Source organism: Eumetopias jubatus, unplaced genomic scaffold (assembly GCF_037043125.1).
Source record: "Eumetopias jubatus isolate StellerSeaLion01/CBP00866 unplaced genomic scaffold, mEumJub1_p1.0 scaffold_13, whole genome shotgun sequence".
In the NCBI taxonomy this organism is placed as follows: domain Eukaryota; kingdom Metazoa; phylum Chordata; class Mammalia; order Carnivora; family Otariidae; genus Eumetopias; species Eumetopias jubatus.
This window is the reverse complement of record NW_028274819.1, coordinates 10,665,876-10,683,702: the sequence shown is the minus strand read 5'-3', so window position 1 is coordinate 10,683,702 and position 17,827 is coordinate 10,665,876. Positions and strand designations below refer to the sequence as shown.

The 17,827-nt window shown below is 53.3% G+C and overlaps 1 protein-coding gene across 1 annotated transcript; it reads right to left on the bottom strand.

Moving 5' to 3' along the window:
* Window positions 1–7,151: 7,151 nt before the first annotated feature.
* On the bottom strand, window positions 7,152–17,429 carry PRPF19 (pre-mRNA processing factor 19). The gene is made up of 16 exons (XM_028118305.2): window positions 17,187–17,429; window positions 15,371–15,520; window positions 15,110–15,186; window positions 14,211–14,352; window positions 14,054–14,127; window positions 13,875–13,937; window positions 12,828–12,869; window positions 12,619–12,693; window positions 12,187–12,262; window positions 11,919–12,028; window positions 10,313–10,468; window positions 10,019–10,088; window positions 9,704–9,789; window positions 9,222–9,392; window positions 8,981–9,086; window positions 7,152–7,307 (listed from the first exon to the last, which is right to left on the bottom strand). Exons 1-16 carry the CDS (start codon window positions 17,203–17,205, stop codon window positions 7,210–7,212), a joined length of 1,515 nt encoding a protein of 504 aa, XP_027974106.1. The 5' UTR covers window positions 17,206–17,429; the 3' UTR covers window positions 7,152–7,209.
* Window positions 17,430–17,827: the final 398 nt, after the last annotated feature.

Sequence of the window (17,827 nt, the reverse complement as noted above, 5' to 3'; positions counted from 1 at the left end):
GTACACAGGTACAAGAATTTGGATACCTCTGGCAATCAGTCCTTGTACACAGATTTTGTCAATACTTCTGTGTCCAAGGGTTCTGTTGAGATCTCAAAATCTAGTCCAAATTTTGCCCAACGTAAAACTCCCCCCACCACCGAAGCAGCCTCCTAGTGCAAGCAGGAACCTGAGCCTTGAGAACAGTTGGGTCAGGCCCGATGGGGGTGATAACAAGCCACTGGTGTTGACCTGTAGCAGGAAGCAGAGCTGCTCAGGGGCCTCTCAGGTTTGCTCTCTTCCTGCCCTTCTGGGGTGGGGGGGGGCGGGTAAGGGCTGTGGCTGCAGCAAGGTCAGGCCCGAAGGACTCCCCCACCTCTCCACCGAGCCCTGGGCTCCCTCAACTTCTGCTACAACTGAGATCAAGTGCATGTGGTTTGCCTGCAAGGAAGGGGGAGAATACTTCACAGTCTGTTACTTCAGCTCCAGTAAAATTTGCCTCCCTAAGGTGTGGCCACATGCCCGGGCATCTCTGTAAGGGCATTTCCTAGAACAGTGCCACTTCCGTCCCAACAGTAGGAAGACCACATGCCCAGATTAACCTTTGGAAGTAAAAAAGTGCCAGATGATATACACACTTGAAAAACATGTTTAAATCCTTGCCGAGCAAACGAGAGGGGTTAAAAAAAAAATGCACATAAGGCAAAAATAAAAGCAAAAAATCTGAGAAGTAAAACCAGCTTCTATTCTGGGGCTTCTGTGGGACCCTGGTGACCTTGACGTTCCGCTTTAATGAGGACAGGGGACTACAGGTCAAGCTCAGAGCCTGCCAAAGGTGGGGAGTCGAGATCCGGGCCCCCGATGGAAACGGGGGCTTCAGAGGGCCTCATCCTCAGGATGAGAGTGAAGGAGAAACAGGCCCACTGTACAGAGAGGGGCAGCAAGGGGTCTTGCCGTGCTGGATACATTGAAAAAAAAAAAAGTACTCCCCTGAGAATTACAATTCCCTCTCCTCTGGTGTGTGCAGTCCAAATTCTTAGGCTGGGGCAGAGGTGGGAATGCTCAAAGTTTCAATCGGAAAAAGCTCCACACCTGAGTTTAAAGTGATCCCTGGGCTTTGGAAAGGAGCAAATGCAAATCCTGTCTGAAAAAAATATGATTTCGGCCAGTTTCAGAGAATTCTCATGGTCACAATAAAATGAGCACTTTCCAAACCAAAATCACAAGACACTACAGAGTGAAAAGGTAGGGCACACACTGGGAAGACAGTTGCAACACCTAGACAAAGGATTAGTATAAAAAAAAAGTGTGTATATATCTGAATGAATAAAACTACAAATCAGAATAAGACAAGCCAAATAGCTAAACGGGCAATTTGTAAAAGATAAATGGCCTTGATGTGGATGAAGATGATCCACTTCATTAGTAATCATGGATGTGAAAATTAAACTTCAAGGTAGCATTATATACCCACCAGACTAGCAAAAAAATTTAAAATGAGCAAAAACTAAGGGTTGGTGAAGGGTATGAAGACAGAATGCTCATCCACGTGGTAAATCACAGTGCAAACTGATACAACCATGTTGATAAAGAACTTGTCGTTTCCTATAGTATTATCTATATAATAAATCCCCTCCTAAGTTAATATCCTGGGAAAAACCCTTGCTCCAGAATTTTCACAGAGATACAGTTTATAATAGAAAAATTAGAAACAATCCGTGTGTCTTATTAACAGGACGTTATCAATGCATTGTGGTGTACTCCAATGATGGAATCCCACAATGAACGAGAGGGAAGGGTTAACCTGTTTGGGTTTATCACTTGCAGCCTGGCCTCCTGAAACAGGGACTTGGCCTCATACAAGGCTCCGCGGAGTCTGGCCATTGCCAAGTGCCTAAGGCACTGATCAATTACAAAGCTTGGGCCCCAGCCCCCTAATTAGGTCAGAAGGGGCTGGTGCTTCTCCAAGCAAGAATGCAATGCAGTAAATCCTGTCGCTGGCTAGCTATGTCAAACACCTGCGAGAGCAGAGTTTGGACAGTAGATCCAGGACTGTATCAAGGGGCAGAGTTGGTGCAGCCTCCTCAAAAGAACGATCTGGCAGATTAGGGCGGGAACCAAGGTTCAGCCACATGATACTTACTGTATCCCTTCCCCTGGTTGACCATGGCGGAGCTGTGCCTCATGGTCATGCAGCTCAATGCACCACAGCGCCATGGTGGGCACCTCATGGGGCATCCCATGGCAGGCATTCCAGAGCGCACTGCCCTGCAATGAGGCCACACAGGACCTGCATGGGTGGGATGACTCCCATCTCTGAGAGGCAGTGTTTCAGCAGCCTGGTGGGAGTTCCGTGCCCATTGCCTTTGTTTGCACAACAGTGAATGAACCATAACCACATGGGTCAACACAGGTACATCTCAAGAACAATACTGAGCAAATGAAGTCAAAGCAAACTGAATGATTTCATGTATATAAAGTTCAAAAATTAGCAACCACACCCCCCCCATACACACACACACACACACACACACATAACACAGTGGTAATATTCAAAAGAGAAGCGAAGGACTGATCCACCCCAATCTCAGGGTAGTGGCTTCCTCTGCACTCATGGAAGAACACAGAGGGCCCCCCATACTGTCCTTCTTAAGCTAGGTGCTGGATACCTTCAAAGGTATGTTTGAACCTATGTTTCACAATAAGAAATTTAAAAAATGTTGGGGCACCTGGGTGGCTCAGTCATTAAGCGTCTGCCTTCAGCTCGGGTCATGATCTCAGGGTCCTAGGATCGAGCCCCGTGTCGGGCTCCCTGCTTGGCGGGGGGCCTGTTTCTCCCTCTCCCACTCCCCCTGCTTGTGTTCCCTCTCTCGCGGTCTCTCTGTCAAATGAATAAATAAATAAAATCTTAAAAAAAAAAATTTAAAAAATATTAAAGACCTGTTCCTGCTGCTGAAAAGCTTCAGGTGAGATCTTCGACTTCACACTGCTGGTTGAGACTGGCAACCTCTTCCCCTAAATACAATCTGCTGGGCAGTTCTCCAGTCTTCTTGCCCCCCACCATCCACACGGTCCATTCTCCCTGCCCGGCTCTCCTCCTGCAGCCAGGCAGGGGCGCTGCAGCATCCCCTGCTTCCCCAGCCACCCCTCCTCTGATCCTCTGCACTTGCTCCACCTGGTGAATCGTCACCTCTCCCCAGACCTACCTGATGTGCTGAATAGCGGCACGCCCCCTCCTGCACACCTGCACCGCTCAGAACCCATCCCGTGGTCCTGGCCATCCGTCCCCTGCCACCTCCCTCACTGGCCCAGGTTCCAGAGCCTTCGTCTTTGTAACACAAGCAGGTGTCGAGTGCCAGGGGCCACCGTGCCCCCTAGAGTGTCACTGGATGCCAGTGCCGACAGAAGCAGGGAAGACCGCAGCCAACACTGTGTGCTCTCCGCATGTGTTCGCTCACTTAACCCCTAGCAACCCTATGAAGCAGGCACTAGCTGGTCAGGGTTTCGGATGCGGAAACCGAGACACTGACACGGTCATAGAGAGCTAGTGACTTGGGCTCCAAACTCGGCTTCTGACTCCGGAGCCCACACGTAGCCACAGCTCTACACTCCAGAGAACTGTGGGGCGGGTGGTCAGCTGCCCGTTGTCTTCACAGAGGACGGGGTCGTCAGCTTGGTCTCTGAAGCCTGATGGTTTTAAGTCCCAGCTCCAGCACTCAGCTTGCTTCCCGTCTGTAGGATGCGTATAACAGCATCTGCCTCCAGTCCACTGGTACCCAGCCATCCTGGAGCCCGGGCTCCTGGAGAGACCAACGGAACCACAGTGCCCCCAGGTGGCCGTCCTGGTCAGTGCTCCAAGGCCAAGCAACCTTCAACAGTGGAAGGGACAAGGAGTTTGGACACTTGGCCCCAGACACAAGCCCACGCGTGAACTGTCAAAGGGCTCAAGTTCACATAGGTTGCAAGAAGCACTGATGATACCACCAAACGATTTCCCTTCAAATACCCTAGAACCACCCGCTCCTGGACCCTAAATACAAACTCAGGAGCCTGACAATACGGGTCCAGAAAAGGTGAGCCCTCTGAGAATCCACCAAACTCCAATCTACCAGCTGAGACCTATGGCCAAAAGGTTCGCCTACACGGCAGCTGAGCCCAGTGTGACAGATGTGGCAGGGATGGTGGCTCTCCATTCCATTTTGGCCGAAATAACCAAGTCTATCATCCCCCTCTGCTTTTGTGTTCCGAGGAGAGTCAGAGACCAGGCTCCACACTGAGCCCCACAGTTGAGTCTCTCAGTCTGCCCCTTAGCAACCACGTGACATAAGGTAAAAAGGGGAACGACAGCACTGAGTACACGGCCTCACCCTCGAAATGAAAATCTAGCTGAGAGACACAAATGCATGAACACCTCCAAGATCACAGAGCTGTGCCAGAGCCGGGAAGCATGGCCAAGCGAGGTCACTCACCCATGGGGCCAGGGCTGGGCAGCAGAGGCTTCCTGGAGGGAGCCCGAATGTGGGGAAGGATACTCTGGGGAGAGCAGATGGCAGAGGACAGAAGTCACCATCAGGGTAAAGCAATGCAGGAGCAGAAGTGCTGGTAGAAACAGTCACGGCGTTGATGGAGTAGTGAACGCGGTACCACTGGCCTCAAAGAACGCAGAGGGTAGGGTACCAACCCCCCAGCGTTGCAAATCTGTGTAGAACTTCTGACTTGCCCCAAATTTAACTACTCATAGCCCAGCCTGTTGACCAGAAGCCTCACCAATAACATCAACAGGTGATCCAGATCTTGTGTATGTCTTGTCTACCATATTCCGACAATCAAGTCACCTCCGGACAAGAACATGTCAGAGCAGAAAATACACGGTACGTACTGCGTTTATTGAAAAAAGCCCACATGTAAGCGGACCCACACTCTTCCAACCTGAGTCGTTCAAGGGCCAGTTGCAGTGGTAGGAAAGTTGTAGTTGAAGCAGCGGGAGGAGGAGGGGCAGTGGGAGGAGCTGCTAGCAGACGCACAGCATCCGTGGTAGGAGTAGAAATTGGGGCAGAAGGTGGTGAGAGTGGGAGGTGGTAGGACTGGTAAAAGTGATAGCAGCAACCGGAGTAGCAGTGGTGGGGGGGCGGCAGTGATGGGGGTGGCAGGAGGAGGAGTAGCAGTAGAAGCAGCAACAGTAGTGGGGGGGGGCAGCAGTGGTGGGGGTCGGCAGGAGCAGCAGCAGGAGGAGTAGCTGTAGTGGGGGGGCAGCAGTGGTGGGGGGGCAGCAGTGGTGGGGGGGCAGCAGCAGCAGGAGGAGTAGCAGTGGTGGGGGGGCAGCAGTGGTGGGGGTCGGCAGCAGCAGCAGGAGTAGCAGTGGTGGGGGGGCAGCAGTGGGGGGGTCGGCAGCAGCAGCAGGAGGAGTAGCAGTGGTGGGGGCAGCAGCAGGAGGAGTAGCAGTGGTGGGGGGGCAGCAGTGGTGGGGGTCGGCAGCAGCAGCAGGAGTAGCAGTGGTGGGGGCAGCAGCAGGAGGAGTAGCAGCAGTGGGGGGGCAGCAGTGGGGGGGGTCGGCAGCAGCAGCAGGAGTAGCAGTGGTGGGGGCAGCAGCAGGAGGAGTAGCAGCAGTGGGGGGGCAGCAGTGGGGGGGTCGGCAGCAGCAGCAGGAGGAGTAGCAGTGGTGGGGGCAGCAGCAGGAGGAGTAGCAGTGGTGGGGGGGCAGCAGTGGTGGGGGTCGGCAGCAGCAGCAGGAGGAGTAGCAGTGGTGGGGGGGCAGCAGTGGTGGGGGTCGGCAGCAGCAGCAGGGTAGCAGCAGTGGGGGGGCAGCAGTGGGGGGGGTCGGCAGCAGCAGCAGCAGGAGTAGCAGTAGGCTACAAATACACACACACAAAGGCTGTCCTAGTCAAACATCTGTGAAAACTGAGTCAAACAGTTAAAAGGTTTCTTTTTTGCAGTTTTCAAAGGCCTTACTAGCTAGTAAGCATTGTGAGCCTCCAAAGGGGAGAGCAGTGGGCCCAAACTTTCTGGACCATGGAACGGTGACCCAGCAAAACACGCACGGAGCTCTTGCGTGGCACCAGCGGGGACCGCCGTGCTTGGCCGCACTGCCCCCGGCCCCAGCACAGTACCTGTCACACACCCCCCCCCCCCCAATCTCACCTCACACTCCCTTACGGGCTCCATCAAGCTTCCAGCCCAACATGCTCCGGGATTGCTCTTGTCCAGGGTCCTGAAGACCTCCCTGGGCCCCACCCCAGCCCCTCGGCCCACCTCTGTCATTGCCCCTTAGAAACTTCCCCCGCCAGCAACACCCCACCTCCCTTTTAGCAAATAAGCACTAAGACTTCAGCTTCGTTATCACGTGGAAGAGGCCACCCCACTTTCAGTAGCGAAGGAGCCCTACTTCCCCTCCCAGAAGAGGCGTTGGCGATCTCATCTGTTGCTTTACTGTACTGGCAGTCTCCCCTGGAACCAGCTCTACTTCCAATGTTCAAAAGCCAGAGTCTGGAAGATCTTTTGGATTTCAGCTGACCTGGGACAGGGTCTGCAGCACCCACAGCAGAAGACTCCTTCCTGACAGGTTCACACTTCCTCATCAGCAAAAAAAGGCTATTTTCCCCTCATGTCCCCCTCTCTTCTCGGCTGCTGTGGAAGGCAACCCCACAAGGAAGTCGCAGCACGCGAGCGACATCTGGTGACACAGATGAATGACTCTGAAACACAAGGTCGAGGCCTGCAGAGCTGTGAAGGGCCGTGAAAGTCTTTCTGGCAAATGTGCTCCCTCCCCGACCTTCCCAGCTTGGGCTTCCTTTTATAGACACACACAGGGAGGTGCCGTTTATTGTTTTCTTTTTTTAATGAAACTAAATCACTGCTTACAAAAACCTGCAAGAGCCCTCATGCCCATCCCCTTCACACTTCCCTTGGCTCAGCCTCTCCCCATCTCCCAGGAACTGAAACTCAATGAATGCCATGAGGAGAGGCCCTGGGCTCCGACCCGAGCCTTCAAAGGGTGACAGTTCTACCTCCCATGATCCTTCCTGTCAGGCTGGAGGTGGCATGGATGAGGGTGGTCCCCACCACCGTGGCTCTCAGGTCACCACCCGGACCAGAGTGAAATGATGTGAATGCCCCGCCCCAGAGACCCCCCCTCCCCCAGTAGTCTCTCCCCTTCCTCCCCCCCACCCCCCCACCCTAATTCTACCCCGCTACTGAGATGAGGCCCAGCTCCCAGATCCGAAGCGCCAGGGCCTACAGACTGTAGAACTTGAGGCTCCTGTCCATGCCCGTTGAAGCGATGAACTTGGCGTGGTGCCCAAAGGCCACCCCTGTGGTCAGGCCGCTATGCTCTGAGGAGAGAGACAAGAGGCAGTGAGGCTTCTCCTCCTAAGAGCTGAGAGCTGATCCAGAGGACACGCTCTCAAACCCAACCACTGCTCCCCGGGTCAGTGCTCACGTACTCCTTCCCCAGTCGCCTCTACACCCCCGAGGGCAGGGCGCTAGTGCAGCCTGCACACCAGCTGTTCCTAGGGCCTTACCTGACGCCTGGCATACAGCAAGCGCTCTTGAGTTTTTGTTGTGGGCTGAATTAACAGATGAACGTCAGCGCCCCCACCTGAGCTTTCGGGGCAACTGCAATTCTGCTCAGTTAAGTGCTAGAAGTGACTGGGAGCTGGCAGAGGGCACGACAGACCAAGCTGACATGGTCTCGCTCTTCCCCTTCTCACAACCTTAGTTTTACAGATTTAGCTGAGTTTTCACTTCAGTGTAAAACCTCACTGCTCAACTGCCTGGTATATGTTTATACTTTGTAGTTAGCTCTAACTCCTTGCTTATCACTGAGACAGTTCCTTAGCATGTTCTAGTTCAGGGGGTTCCCACTTAGGGAACCTGGGCCCCAACACAGAGCAGGGCTGGGCCAAGGGCAGAAAAAGCTGGGTGACACGCCGCCCTGGATTCAGGTAGTTCATGAGCAGCAAAGCAAACTCCTTCTAGGTTTAGGGTAACACCTGGCGCCCTGACTAGAGAGCCCAGGGTGGGCTGCCAGCCCGCTGCTCTACCTCACTCAACTCCAAAACCCCGGAGTCCAGCGAAGGGTCACGGCTAGGCCTGCACACCCCTGCAGCACACACACTGAGCAGGGCTCAGCGGGACATGGGGGGCGGGAGGAGCATGCTGGGGCCCACCCACACCCTGCTGATGAGGGAGAGAATTTCATCAACAAGGACAGCAAGCAGCTGCCGTTCGCTCAGCTCCCCGGCGTGCAGCGGGCACTCTGCCATTGTGCGCGCCACTTCTGTGGCTCCAGCTGGGACATCTGCAAAGCAGTGCCAGTGTGACCTTTAAAAAAGAAGCTGCAGCTCTCGGAGAGCAAGTCATGTACCCAGGGCCACACAACCATTAGAGGAGGTTCGCAGCCCTTCTATCCACTGTGCCCGCACTACTTTTCTTCTCCAGTACCCAGAAGTGCAATCAAGTGATTGTGAACTCGCTCCACTTCCGCTTTCCTGAGCGGAGTGGGAATTCCGTTAGTGCAAGGCCTGGATCTCAGTCACGGCTCCATCCCACAGCAGACAAAGATGCAATGCTGAGCAACGGCAAATCCTTACTATGTGCCAGACACTGTTCTATGTACGCACGTGTATGTCATACACACAGCTACGTCCTCTGTTTGTACGCATGTGTACACACATACACAGATAACTTCATATACACACAAACTCACCTAAACCTCACGACCAACCTGTGGAGTACGCACTGTTAGCATTCCCTAGAGAGACGGGGCAACTTGTCCAATGTCGCACAGCTTGAAGTGGACTTGAAGTGCTAGAGCTGGCATTTAAAGCCCAGCAGTCTGACTTCTGAGTTCATTTTCTTAGCCACTCAACTCTGTTGTCTCAGGTAGTGATGAAAAGCTGCCTAGGCAAACTCACGCCCGCCCCTAGAAATTCCTAGCCCGGTGGTATCTGCCCTCTTCATTCTGGGCCAGGGCACCCAGGGGCCTTGGGGTCCCAGACCCTACCTGTGAAATGAAGAATCTCTGTCCACTGCTTGCAGATGTAGATCTGGACATCCGTGCCCCCGAGGGCCAGGTAGGTACCGCTCTGGTCAAAGATCAGTGACTTCACCTGCCAGAACCAGGAGAGAGGTCGCACGAGAACAGAAACTACGGGGCAGTCAGGGATGAACAGAAGTTAGACCAATTTGGTGAATAACCGACAAGTGAGGAGCCACAACCGACAGAGCGGGGGGGGGGGGCACACCTCAAAGTTGTTATCTAGCTGCAGTGTCTTGAAGTTTTTAAGCTTGCGCAGATCCCAGAGCTTGACAGAGGAGTCATCAGCTGCCGTAGCCAGGTAGTAGCCATTCTCCGAGAAGGCAATGCTAGTGATGGGGCCCGAGTGGCCGGGGAAGTTGGCCACGTTGGTGCGCTCCTACGATTGGAGGATGGGTAGCACATCACCCACTGATCACGAGAGGGAGAAGATGGAGTTCACCAAATGCCTACCTCTGAGCCAACCTGCTCCATCCTTCCGGGAAGGACCACTAGCAGGAATGGGAGAAGCAGAAGGCCCACCCCAGCAACCCCGGATCATACCTATCACATCACACACACACACACACACACGGCTACAGTCTCTCCACCTTTGGGATACCCCCAGGGCCAGGTGCCATCAGCATTTAATCACACCTCATAGTCAAGAGCTCAGAACCTGGGCCTTAGATGGAGGCTGCCATGTCCTACCTTCAAGTCCCAGATCTTGATCTGCGAATCCATGGTGCCTGTCCCAAAAATGAGCCCATCGGGGTGGAACTGCGCACAGGTGAGAGCTGTGGGAAAGGGAGACGGAGCTGTGGTCAGAGCCCACGGGAGAGACAAACACAGTGAAAGGTTCCTCACTCTTCACACTGCTCACTATGCCCAGCACAATGCCTAGCACCTGGCAGGTGCTGGCGGCAAATGTTATTTTAAGAGGAAACGAGCAAATGACTAAATAAAACATAAGAAAAAAATGACAAGCAGCAAAAGACAGAGCCCAGCACCTCTGAAGCGACTTACAGCAGCCAGAGGTCTCATCTGTCACCTTGGTGAGCACACGCCCTGTCTGGATGTCAGAGAAGGCCCAGTACTGAAAAAACAGAGACAATGGAGCCAGTAAGAAAGTGGGTGCCCTTCAGGAAGGCAGGGACCCTATTTCGGCAAACTCTCGCAAAGCTAGCCCCTCTGAGCAGAGGAACAATTCTCCTCTGGGGTTCTGGGGAACCAGATGGTGTTGGCAAGATGTTCCCTCCTCCCAGGATGTTCAAGCTCGGAGACCAGCAGGCCTCTGCAGCGTCCAGGCTGGGACCACACCTGGTCGTCAGAGGAGCTCAGGAGATAGTCCCCAGTGGCATGCAGGCTGAGGCCTGTCACAGCGCTCTCATGGGCCCGAACAACCTGCACACAAGAGGCATTCGGGACCGACCAAATCCTGATAGTAGCATCTGGAGAGGCAGAAAACACCAGCTCCTGAAAGGAAAGCGGAAGAGATGGACCATAACAATCTTACAAAAGGGGGCTGGGGACGGCCATAACCCCAACAACTGCTACTCTTTCAGCCCTGTCCTGCCGAGAGCCATCCATCCACCCAATGATGCCTAGGAGAGCCAACGGTAAATGCTATTTAAAATGGTAAATCAAACAGCGATGGCCTAGACGAAGAAGCCTAACTATCTAGAGGTAAGAAGGACGGCTGTACCACAGAATAATTTCCCACACCGTTTCTAGGGCCAGAGAGAGCAATGTGGCTAATGCAACTGAGGAACTGAGATTTTTTTTGTTTTGTTTTAGTTTATTTTACTTTGTTTAAATAGACACACATAGCTACTGGCTACTGACAGGGATAGCAGAGGTCTGAGCAGCACTGGGGCTAGGAGGGGCTGCAAGGGCATGTTCCACGTTCCAGTACCTCCCACACTTCACCTCTGCAGGAGCAAGTTAATCCTCAAAAAAATTTGGGGCAGAGAGAACTTACACAGTGTCAGCCACCAATTATTTAGATTAGGACATTAAAAACTGTAAGGCAGAACCAACTACCCAGGTTCGTCAACACAATTTTATAAGAGACATATTAACACCCAGTCGGCAAGAAAGGAGTGCTTTCCATCTGAAATACATTTAGTTTTAGGGCTCCTGGCTGGCTCAGTCGGGGGAGCATGTGACCCTTGATCTCGGGGTCAGGAGTTCAAGCCCCACATTGGGCACAGAGATTACATAAATAAATAAAACTTAAAAAAAGTAAATGAAAAACCAACAAATAAATACATTTAGTTCCATGAAAAATTCATGTTATTCATCTACTTCTAATTTCCTTAAGGGACAGGGAAAAGGCTGACTGTCTGAGAAGCACAGACTCAACCACTCTCCTACAGTCTGAGGCCCAAACTGTCCCAGACCTCAAGACTCAAATCCTGTAAGGTCAGTAATCTGGTCTAATGAGCTGCCTTTGCCACCTACACCAGCACCCATCTATTTAAGCCCACACCACTTTCAATAGTCAACATCAAATTCCCCACCCCCAACCCCATAGGACCATGGGAATGTGGACAAACCTGTCCTTCCCAGATATGCTGAGTCAAGATTTTACTGAGCTTTGTTTTCCAAAGTTTGTATTATAGATACCATAGGGTTTTTCCTCTTCCTAACGTAACGTATGACTGTGAATATGCTTATTCAAGCTCTCCGTTTCCTCTCTTCCCCTACTCTGAAGGCCACTGCTCTAGGAGGTTCTACAGAGAACAAGGCAACCCCATTACTGCAAACAAAGGCCTAGTGCCCACTCTGGAGGCTCAGCGCTTCCCTGGGCCCAATTCACTTCAACAAGGACACAGCAGGGCACTGGGTGACTGGGCCGCGACCCTAAGCCACTGCAACAGGCCTCAGGAATGAGAAACCCAGGGTGACTGGCAGAACACTTTACCTGGGAAGGATGAAACACCACACTGGTGACTTTCTTGGTATGGCCTTTGAGGGTGGCCAAGATTTGCTCAGAACTCTTGTCGAAGACGACAACATTTTTATCCGCCCCACCTAGAAAGGACCCAGATGAGATCCAAAAATGAGTCACGCCCAGCTGGGTCCCTCTGCTGAAGAAGGTACTTTTGTCCCCAGGCCATGCAGAGGACAGGAGCATGCACCTTCCCCACCAGCCTCCCTGCCTTGGCCTGCTGGGCCTGGCTGGCTCTCACCAGTAAGGATCTTGTTGGTGTCGGCAGGACAGAGGTCCAAGGCGAGGATCCCAGGAATGCTGGCACTGTGCAAACCCTGAACAGAGGGCACAACATCAAACCCAGTCGTGGCGGAATGCAGGCCGGCCATAAAGCCACACAACTCCCCAACTCCATCCCCAGGCCCAGGGAACAAGAGCGACTTCGGTTTCTCATCCACTGCACTTGGCCTTCTGTCTGGACACAGCGCCGCCCTTGCGGCATTACTGGGAAAGCCAGCACCAGACAAGATGAGAAGCCCTGAGAGCTCTGCAGCCGGGCAAGAAGCCCGGGCCGGGGCCGTGCACAGCTCTACAGCCACCACTCCCCATGCTGGCCGCCCAGCCCAGACACCAGCCCAGACGCCACGGGGGGGCACCCTGCCTCCCAGTTATCGGGGACCTGGCCACTCACCACGTGGGATGCCACCTGCCGGTATTTGCTCAGCTCCTCCGGCTTCACCAGCTCCTCCGGCACCGTCTTCCCTCTCTGAGAAAAAGCAAAAGCCCCCCAACAAGAGCGGCAGTGAGTGCAGGATGCAGCGACCTCCCCCTCCCCCGAAGGCGGCAGCCGCCTTCACTGGCCAGCTCTCCCCTGGCTCCTCTGGCTCCGGGAGGACTCACCTTCTTACGCTCCGTGGTGAGCACAGTGGCCTTGTCTTGAAGCTGGGTGAGAGAGAGGAAGAGGCGCAACATGAGAGAAGTTACTTTGCCAGGGCAGCGGCATACTGGACACTGGTCACATCGGCAAGTGTCATCTGCCAGGTTCTGTGCTAAGGCCTTACGGGCATTCCCTCTTCTTACTCTCACCCCAACCTGATGAGGTGGTGCTGACCTTACTTCACAGAGGAGGACACTGAGCCTCAGTGGAGCTGCTACCCCACACCAAATACTGGGCACAGAGAGGAGTGGGAGCCCGCTCTTTCGCACCCCCATCTCCTCTAATTTACTGGCAAATCTCAACGTCAGGCCGTCACCTCCCCACAAGGGAAGAATGCTGCTGCTGCTGCCATTTATGGACTGCCCTCATTGTGTCAGGTACTGTGCAAGAGTAAAGTCACTTCCCCGAGGCCTCAGCGGTGACAAATGGCAGAGTGAGCACCTGAACCAGCTCCCACACCAAGTCTACACCATCAAGAGAGCGGAGATGCAAGGTCAGCAGAGACAAGACACAAACAATTAACTCCTACACAAGGCGAGTTCTGTGAGCACAACAGGGTGCTGGCCCTGGAATCTGGCCCACTCTGCCTTTGAATCTTAGGCTCCGGTTCTTTATCTGTAAACTAAAAATGGCAATTCCCCTTCTGTCTCCCTCAGAGAAAACACATGAAAACGTGTAACAAAGTGTTTTACAATCTGCAAAGAACCCCGTTAACAGTAAAAGCGACAAGTTGCACTTGTAATCTCAAAAGTCTACAAAGTAGACACTGTTATTCTCAGTTTAGAAACAAGCAAAATGAGATACAGTGTTGGTTAAGTCAGCCCGAGGTCATAAAGCTTCTAAGAGGTGATAACAAAGCATGAACGTGGGCAGTGCAGCCTGAGTCTGTGCTCTGCACCCCTCTGCTTGAGTCCCACATGGATGGGACTTCTATTCATACTGGACTCAAGGCAGAGGGTAAGAAGTGAGGGCCCACGAGCATTCCCACTGAGGGACTTCCCACAACTTACCTTCTGGATAATCTCGGGGGTCATTCCCACCAGCTCACCCAAATCCATCGGCTCGCCTGCACCCTGAAGACAAGAAAGTTAAAGGTTAGGGAGGCACAGAAAGCCAAAGACATGTGCAGAAGAACCATGTGCAACACCGCACACAGGGGCTGTGGATTGGGGTGGGGGGGCATACTCACCGCAACACTTGGCTGTGAGCTTGGCACGGCCTGCGGCACGATGAGACCAGCCTGTGGTTTCAGGGTGGCCAGAGCTGCGAGAGAAGAATACGTTAGAAATGGGGTATTACAAAGCAGGACCAGCCCAGAGTGGGGGATGGTAGGGCCGAGGCTGCACCTTCTCGGGCAGCTGTAACTTCCTTGGTGAGACGGGCAATGACACGGCAGGCGGCATCATGCTGGTACAGAGCATGGGACAGCTCTTGGCGGGTCGTCTGCAGCTGCTGGCGCAGAGTGAAGCTGTGCAGCATGACTGCATCCTGGGGAAGGGAAACGCCACTGTGAGGGGGTGGGGAGGAGCAGGAAGCACCCAACAGAAGAGTCAGCCCTTGATTAAGAGGACACTGCCCCGTATTCCCATAGCCTGTACCAGTACAAGTAACTCAAGCGATAAATGAGGGACCAGGAATGTGCTGGCAGCCACTCTGGAGCTGCTACCCCACACCAAATACTGGGCACAGAGAGGAGTGGGAGCCCGCTCTTTCGCACCCCCATCTCCTCTAATTTACTGGCAAATCTCAACGTCAGGCCGTCACCTCCCCACAAGGGAAGAATGCTGCTGCTGCTGCCATTTATGGACTGCCCTCATTGTGTCAGGTACTGTGCAAGACAGTCGCTCAAGATGTATTCACTCATCCATCTTTTAGAGAGCCTATTACATACAGTGCAGCTCTTGGCGCTGGGGATATACTGATGAATAAAACAAATTCCTGATGTCACAAGGTTTATACTCTAACCTTATTCTAATTCTCCCCCAAACCCTGAGAGATTGGCACAAATCCTTGTCCTACAGTCAGGAAAACCAGGACTCACACATGAGCAAATTGCCCAAGGTCATATGGCAAATGAGCAAGGGAGCTAAGTGTGGAACCCAGATCTGTGTGAGCTCAACAACCAGGCTCCTCCTCCACTATCATCCTGCCCCTCAAAAAAAAGCTCCATCTTTCCCAACCCAAGTCTTAGAGCAGTGGTCCCCTCTCTTCAAGTAGAGACATCAGTTCTCTTCCACGGACTCACCCACTCATCCTGCAAGGCTTTCAGAATGGCTGGGATGCTGGTAGCAGAGGGAGGCTTGGGTCGGATTGGGTGAGCAACTGCCAAGAGAGGGAAAGCGGGTATGAAGAACCATAACCCGGGGACTCTTCCTCTCCCCGACCTCTTTTCCCTTTAGCCTGCATTAACAGAACACCATCTCCTCCTCCAGTGCGCTGGCACCACCTCCCAACTTCTCAAGCTCTGAGCTAAAACAGCCCTGGTCGGAGGCCAACCACCAGGCACCTTTGATGTCAATGAGCTGCTCCTCGGACAGAGGCTGGTTGTTGATGGGGTCTGTACCATTCTCTGCAATATACTTCTCAATGAGCCGCCGCTCGTAAACATGATTGGAGACAGGGGACACGCACGGGTGCTCTGGCACTTCATTGGAGACTGTGGAGAAAAGGCAGGCAGTGAGCTTGGAGTGGTGAAAGGGACCCTGGGACAAAGGGATGCCTCACAGGCAACTGGCCCCAACAAAACCACACGTCCCCACATTCAACTAACAGAAAGCAGGACATGACACCAGTTTTGCAGTGTCCCCAGCATCTTTTCAGCTATATAACTAGCTTCTCCATCACTCTCCGGACAGGTAGTCAACCAACAATTACTGCATGACTACTATGTGCCACGTACCTACAAGCAGTCAATAATCCCCGCCCATCTCCGTCTGGAACAAAGATACCCAGGCACCCATTATACTCCAGGACACTGGAATACACATGGCCACTCAAATCTCAGTCTAAAGCCAAGATGGATTATCACAAGAAATTACAAGTGTTACATTAAGAAGAAACACTTACATGGCATTCATCAGGTGCCAAGCATGACTGTAAACATTTTCCATAGATTGACTCATCCTCACAACAACCCCCAGCAGAGGTATCATTGACATGCCTGCCTCAGTAGACTATGCACCCTTCAGGATAGGGATGACAGCTGGTCTGACTTCCAGTACAATGTAGATGCCCAGCAGGCATCCAGTAAACATCTAACAAAAACATCTAAACACAATCAAATGAAACAAAGGATGGTGCTGGGAATATGGAAAAAAAACCTTCCTCGAGGCTGGAAGAAAACAATGAATGTGAAAACACTTTGCAAACTTTAATTTCTTCACTATGAAAGATTCCTTTATCTGGCCCTCATTTCCCTTCCTTCCTCCCTCCTTTTGCAATCATGGAGAGGTTCTGAGAAGAGCACAGCGCTTCCAGTTGGAAGCAAATAGAGAAAGGGATGTTCTAGTAACCTGATGACACAGTGAGAATGGAAAACATCTGCATGCCGCATTAAAATACCAAAAGGAAAGACCGTGCAAGGCAGGGGGAAAAAAGCATGGATCTGGGGTGGGAGAAACGACCTCCACCACCCAGCTCCGCCACAGTCTCCTCCAGCCTTACATCGTCTTCTGTAAAACCCCGATCTTCCTTTCTGCTTTGGAGAATTCTTGTGAGGATAAAATGAGATCACGGACTTGGAAGCGCCGCGTCAACCAAAAGCTTTATAAATGTGCGCTGTGTTTGGTAGTCGTACAGGGTGAGGCTGGGAGCCAGGGACCTGGATTCCAGCCCTGTCACTGCCTCTAACTTGCTATGTGACCTTCGCAAATTGCAGAATCTCTGACTACCCGAGCGGGACCTCAGACGTCATGCAGTGCAATGCCCTCTTTTTGCAGATGTGGAAACTGAGGCCCAGAGCCTGCGCCAGATCACAAAGCCAATCGGAAGGGAGATCCTGCACAAGCCCGATTCCTACACCACAGCTGCTTCCCTGCACCAGCTCCCTCCATCCAGGCCTCAGTTCACTGCGTAAACAAGGTGCTTGGCCTCAGTGACGTCTGCGACAATAAACTTGAGGCGTTATGTAAACTGTGAAGCGCTGCGCAAATGCACCCCACGCCGAGGAGGAGGAGGACCCCCGCGCTGACAGGCCGCCGCCCTGCCCCCAGGGAGCCCTGTTTGCGCCTCCGCCCCGACCCCGGCGCCGCAGCGGCCCGCAGCTCCTCCCGCTCCGCGCTCCGGCCCCCTGCGACCCGCGATCGGCCGCAGCCGACACTCACTCGAGCAGATCAGGGACATGGCGCCGTCGCTGCGCTCCGAGGCGCCTCACACCGGGCTCCGGGATTCGCTTCTGCGCGCCCCCCCCGGGCCGCTTCCGGTTCCCCGCTGCTTCCGGGACGCTCCGCGGCTAGCGGGGAGCGACCCCGCCGAGCGATGCTCGTGTAGCGCTTCACGTGGGGCAGCGGCCGGTCGCGCGCCTCAGCCTCCAGCACCTAACGGAAACTGCCCTTTCCCAGAATGCAACCCGGCAGGAAAGGGCCCGCCAGGGAACCTTCGGCCATTTCCGGACGGACTCGGCGCCTTCCGTAAGGCGCTCCCGGGGACGGGAGCCGAGGAGGTTCCAAACTACATTTCCCACAATGCAGTGGGATTTTTAAAGCCAATGTATTGAGCAACACTTTCTTGAGACCGTCGTCTTACAAACTTTGGAGTGTATGAGAATTTCCTAACGAACTTTTTAAAATACATCTTCCTGGGGTCTGCTTTAGAGAGTCTGCATTTTTCGTGTGTGCCCCACGTGATTCTGAGGCAGGTGTATCTCCGACTACGCTTTGAGAGACAGGGCTAGGTGACCGCGAAGAAAGCGCAGATGCAGATGGGTAGAGACACTAGCACTGAGGAAGAAACTGTTCTGGTTCTG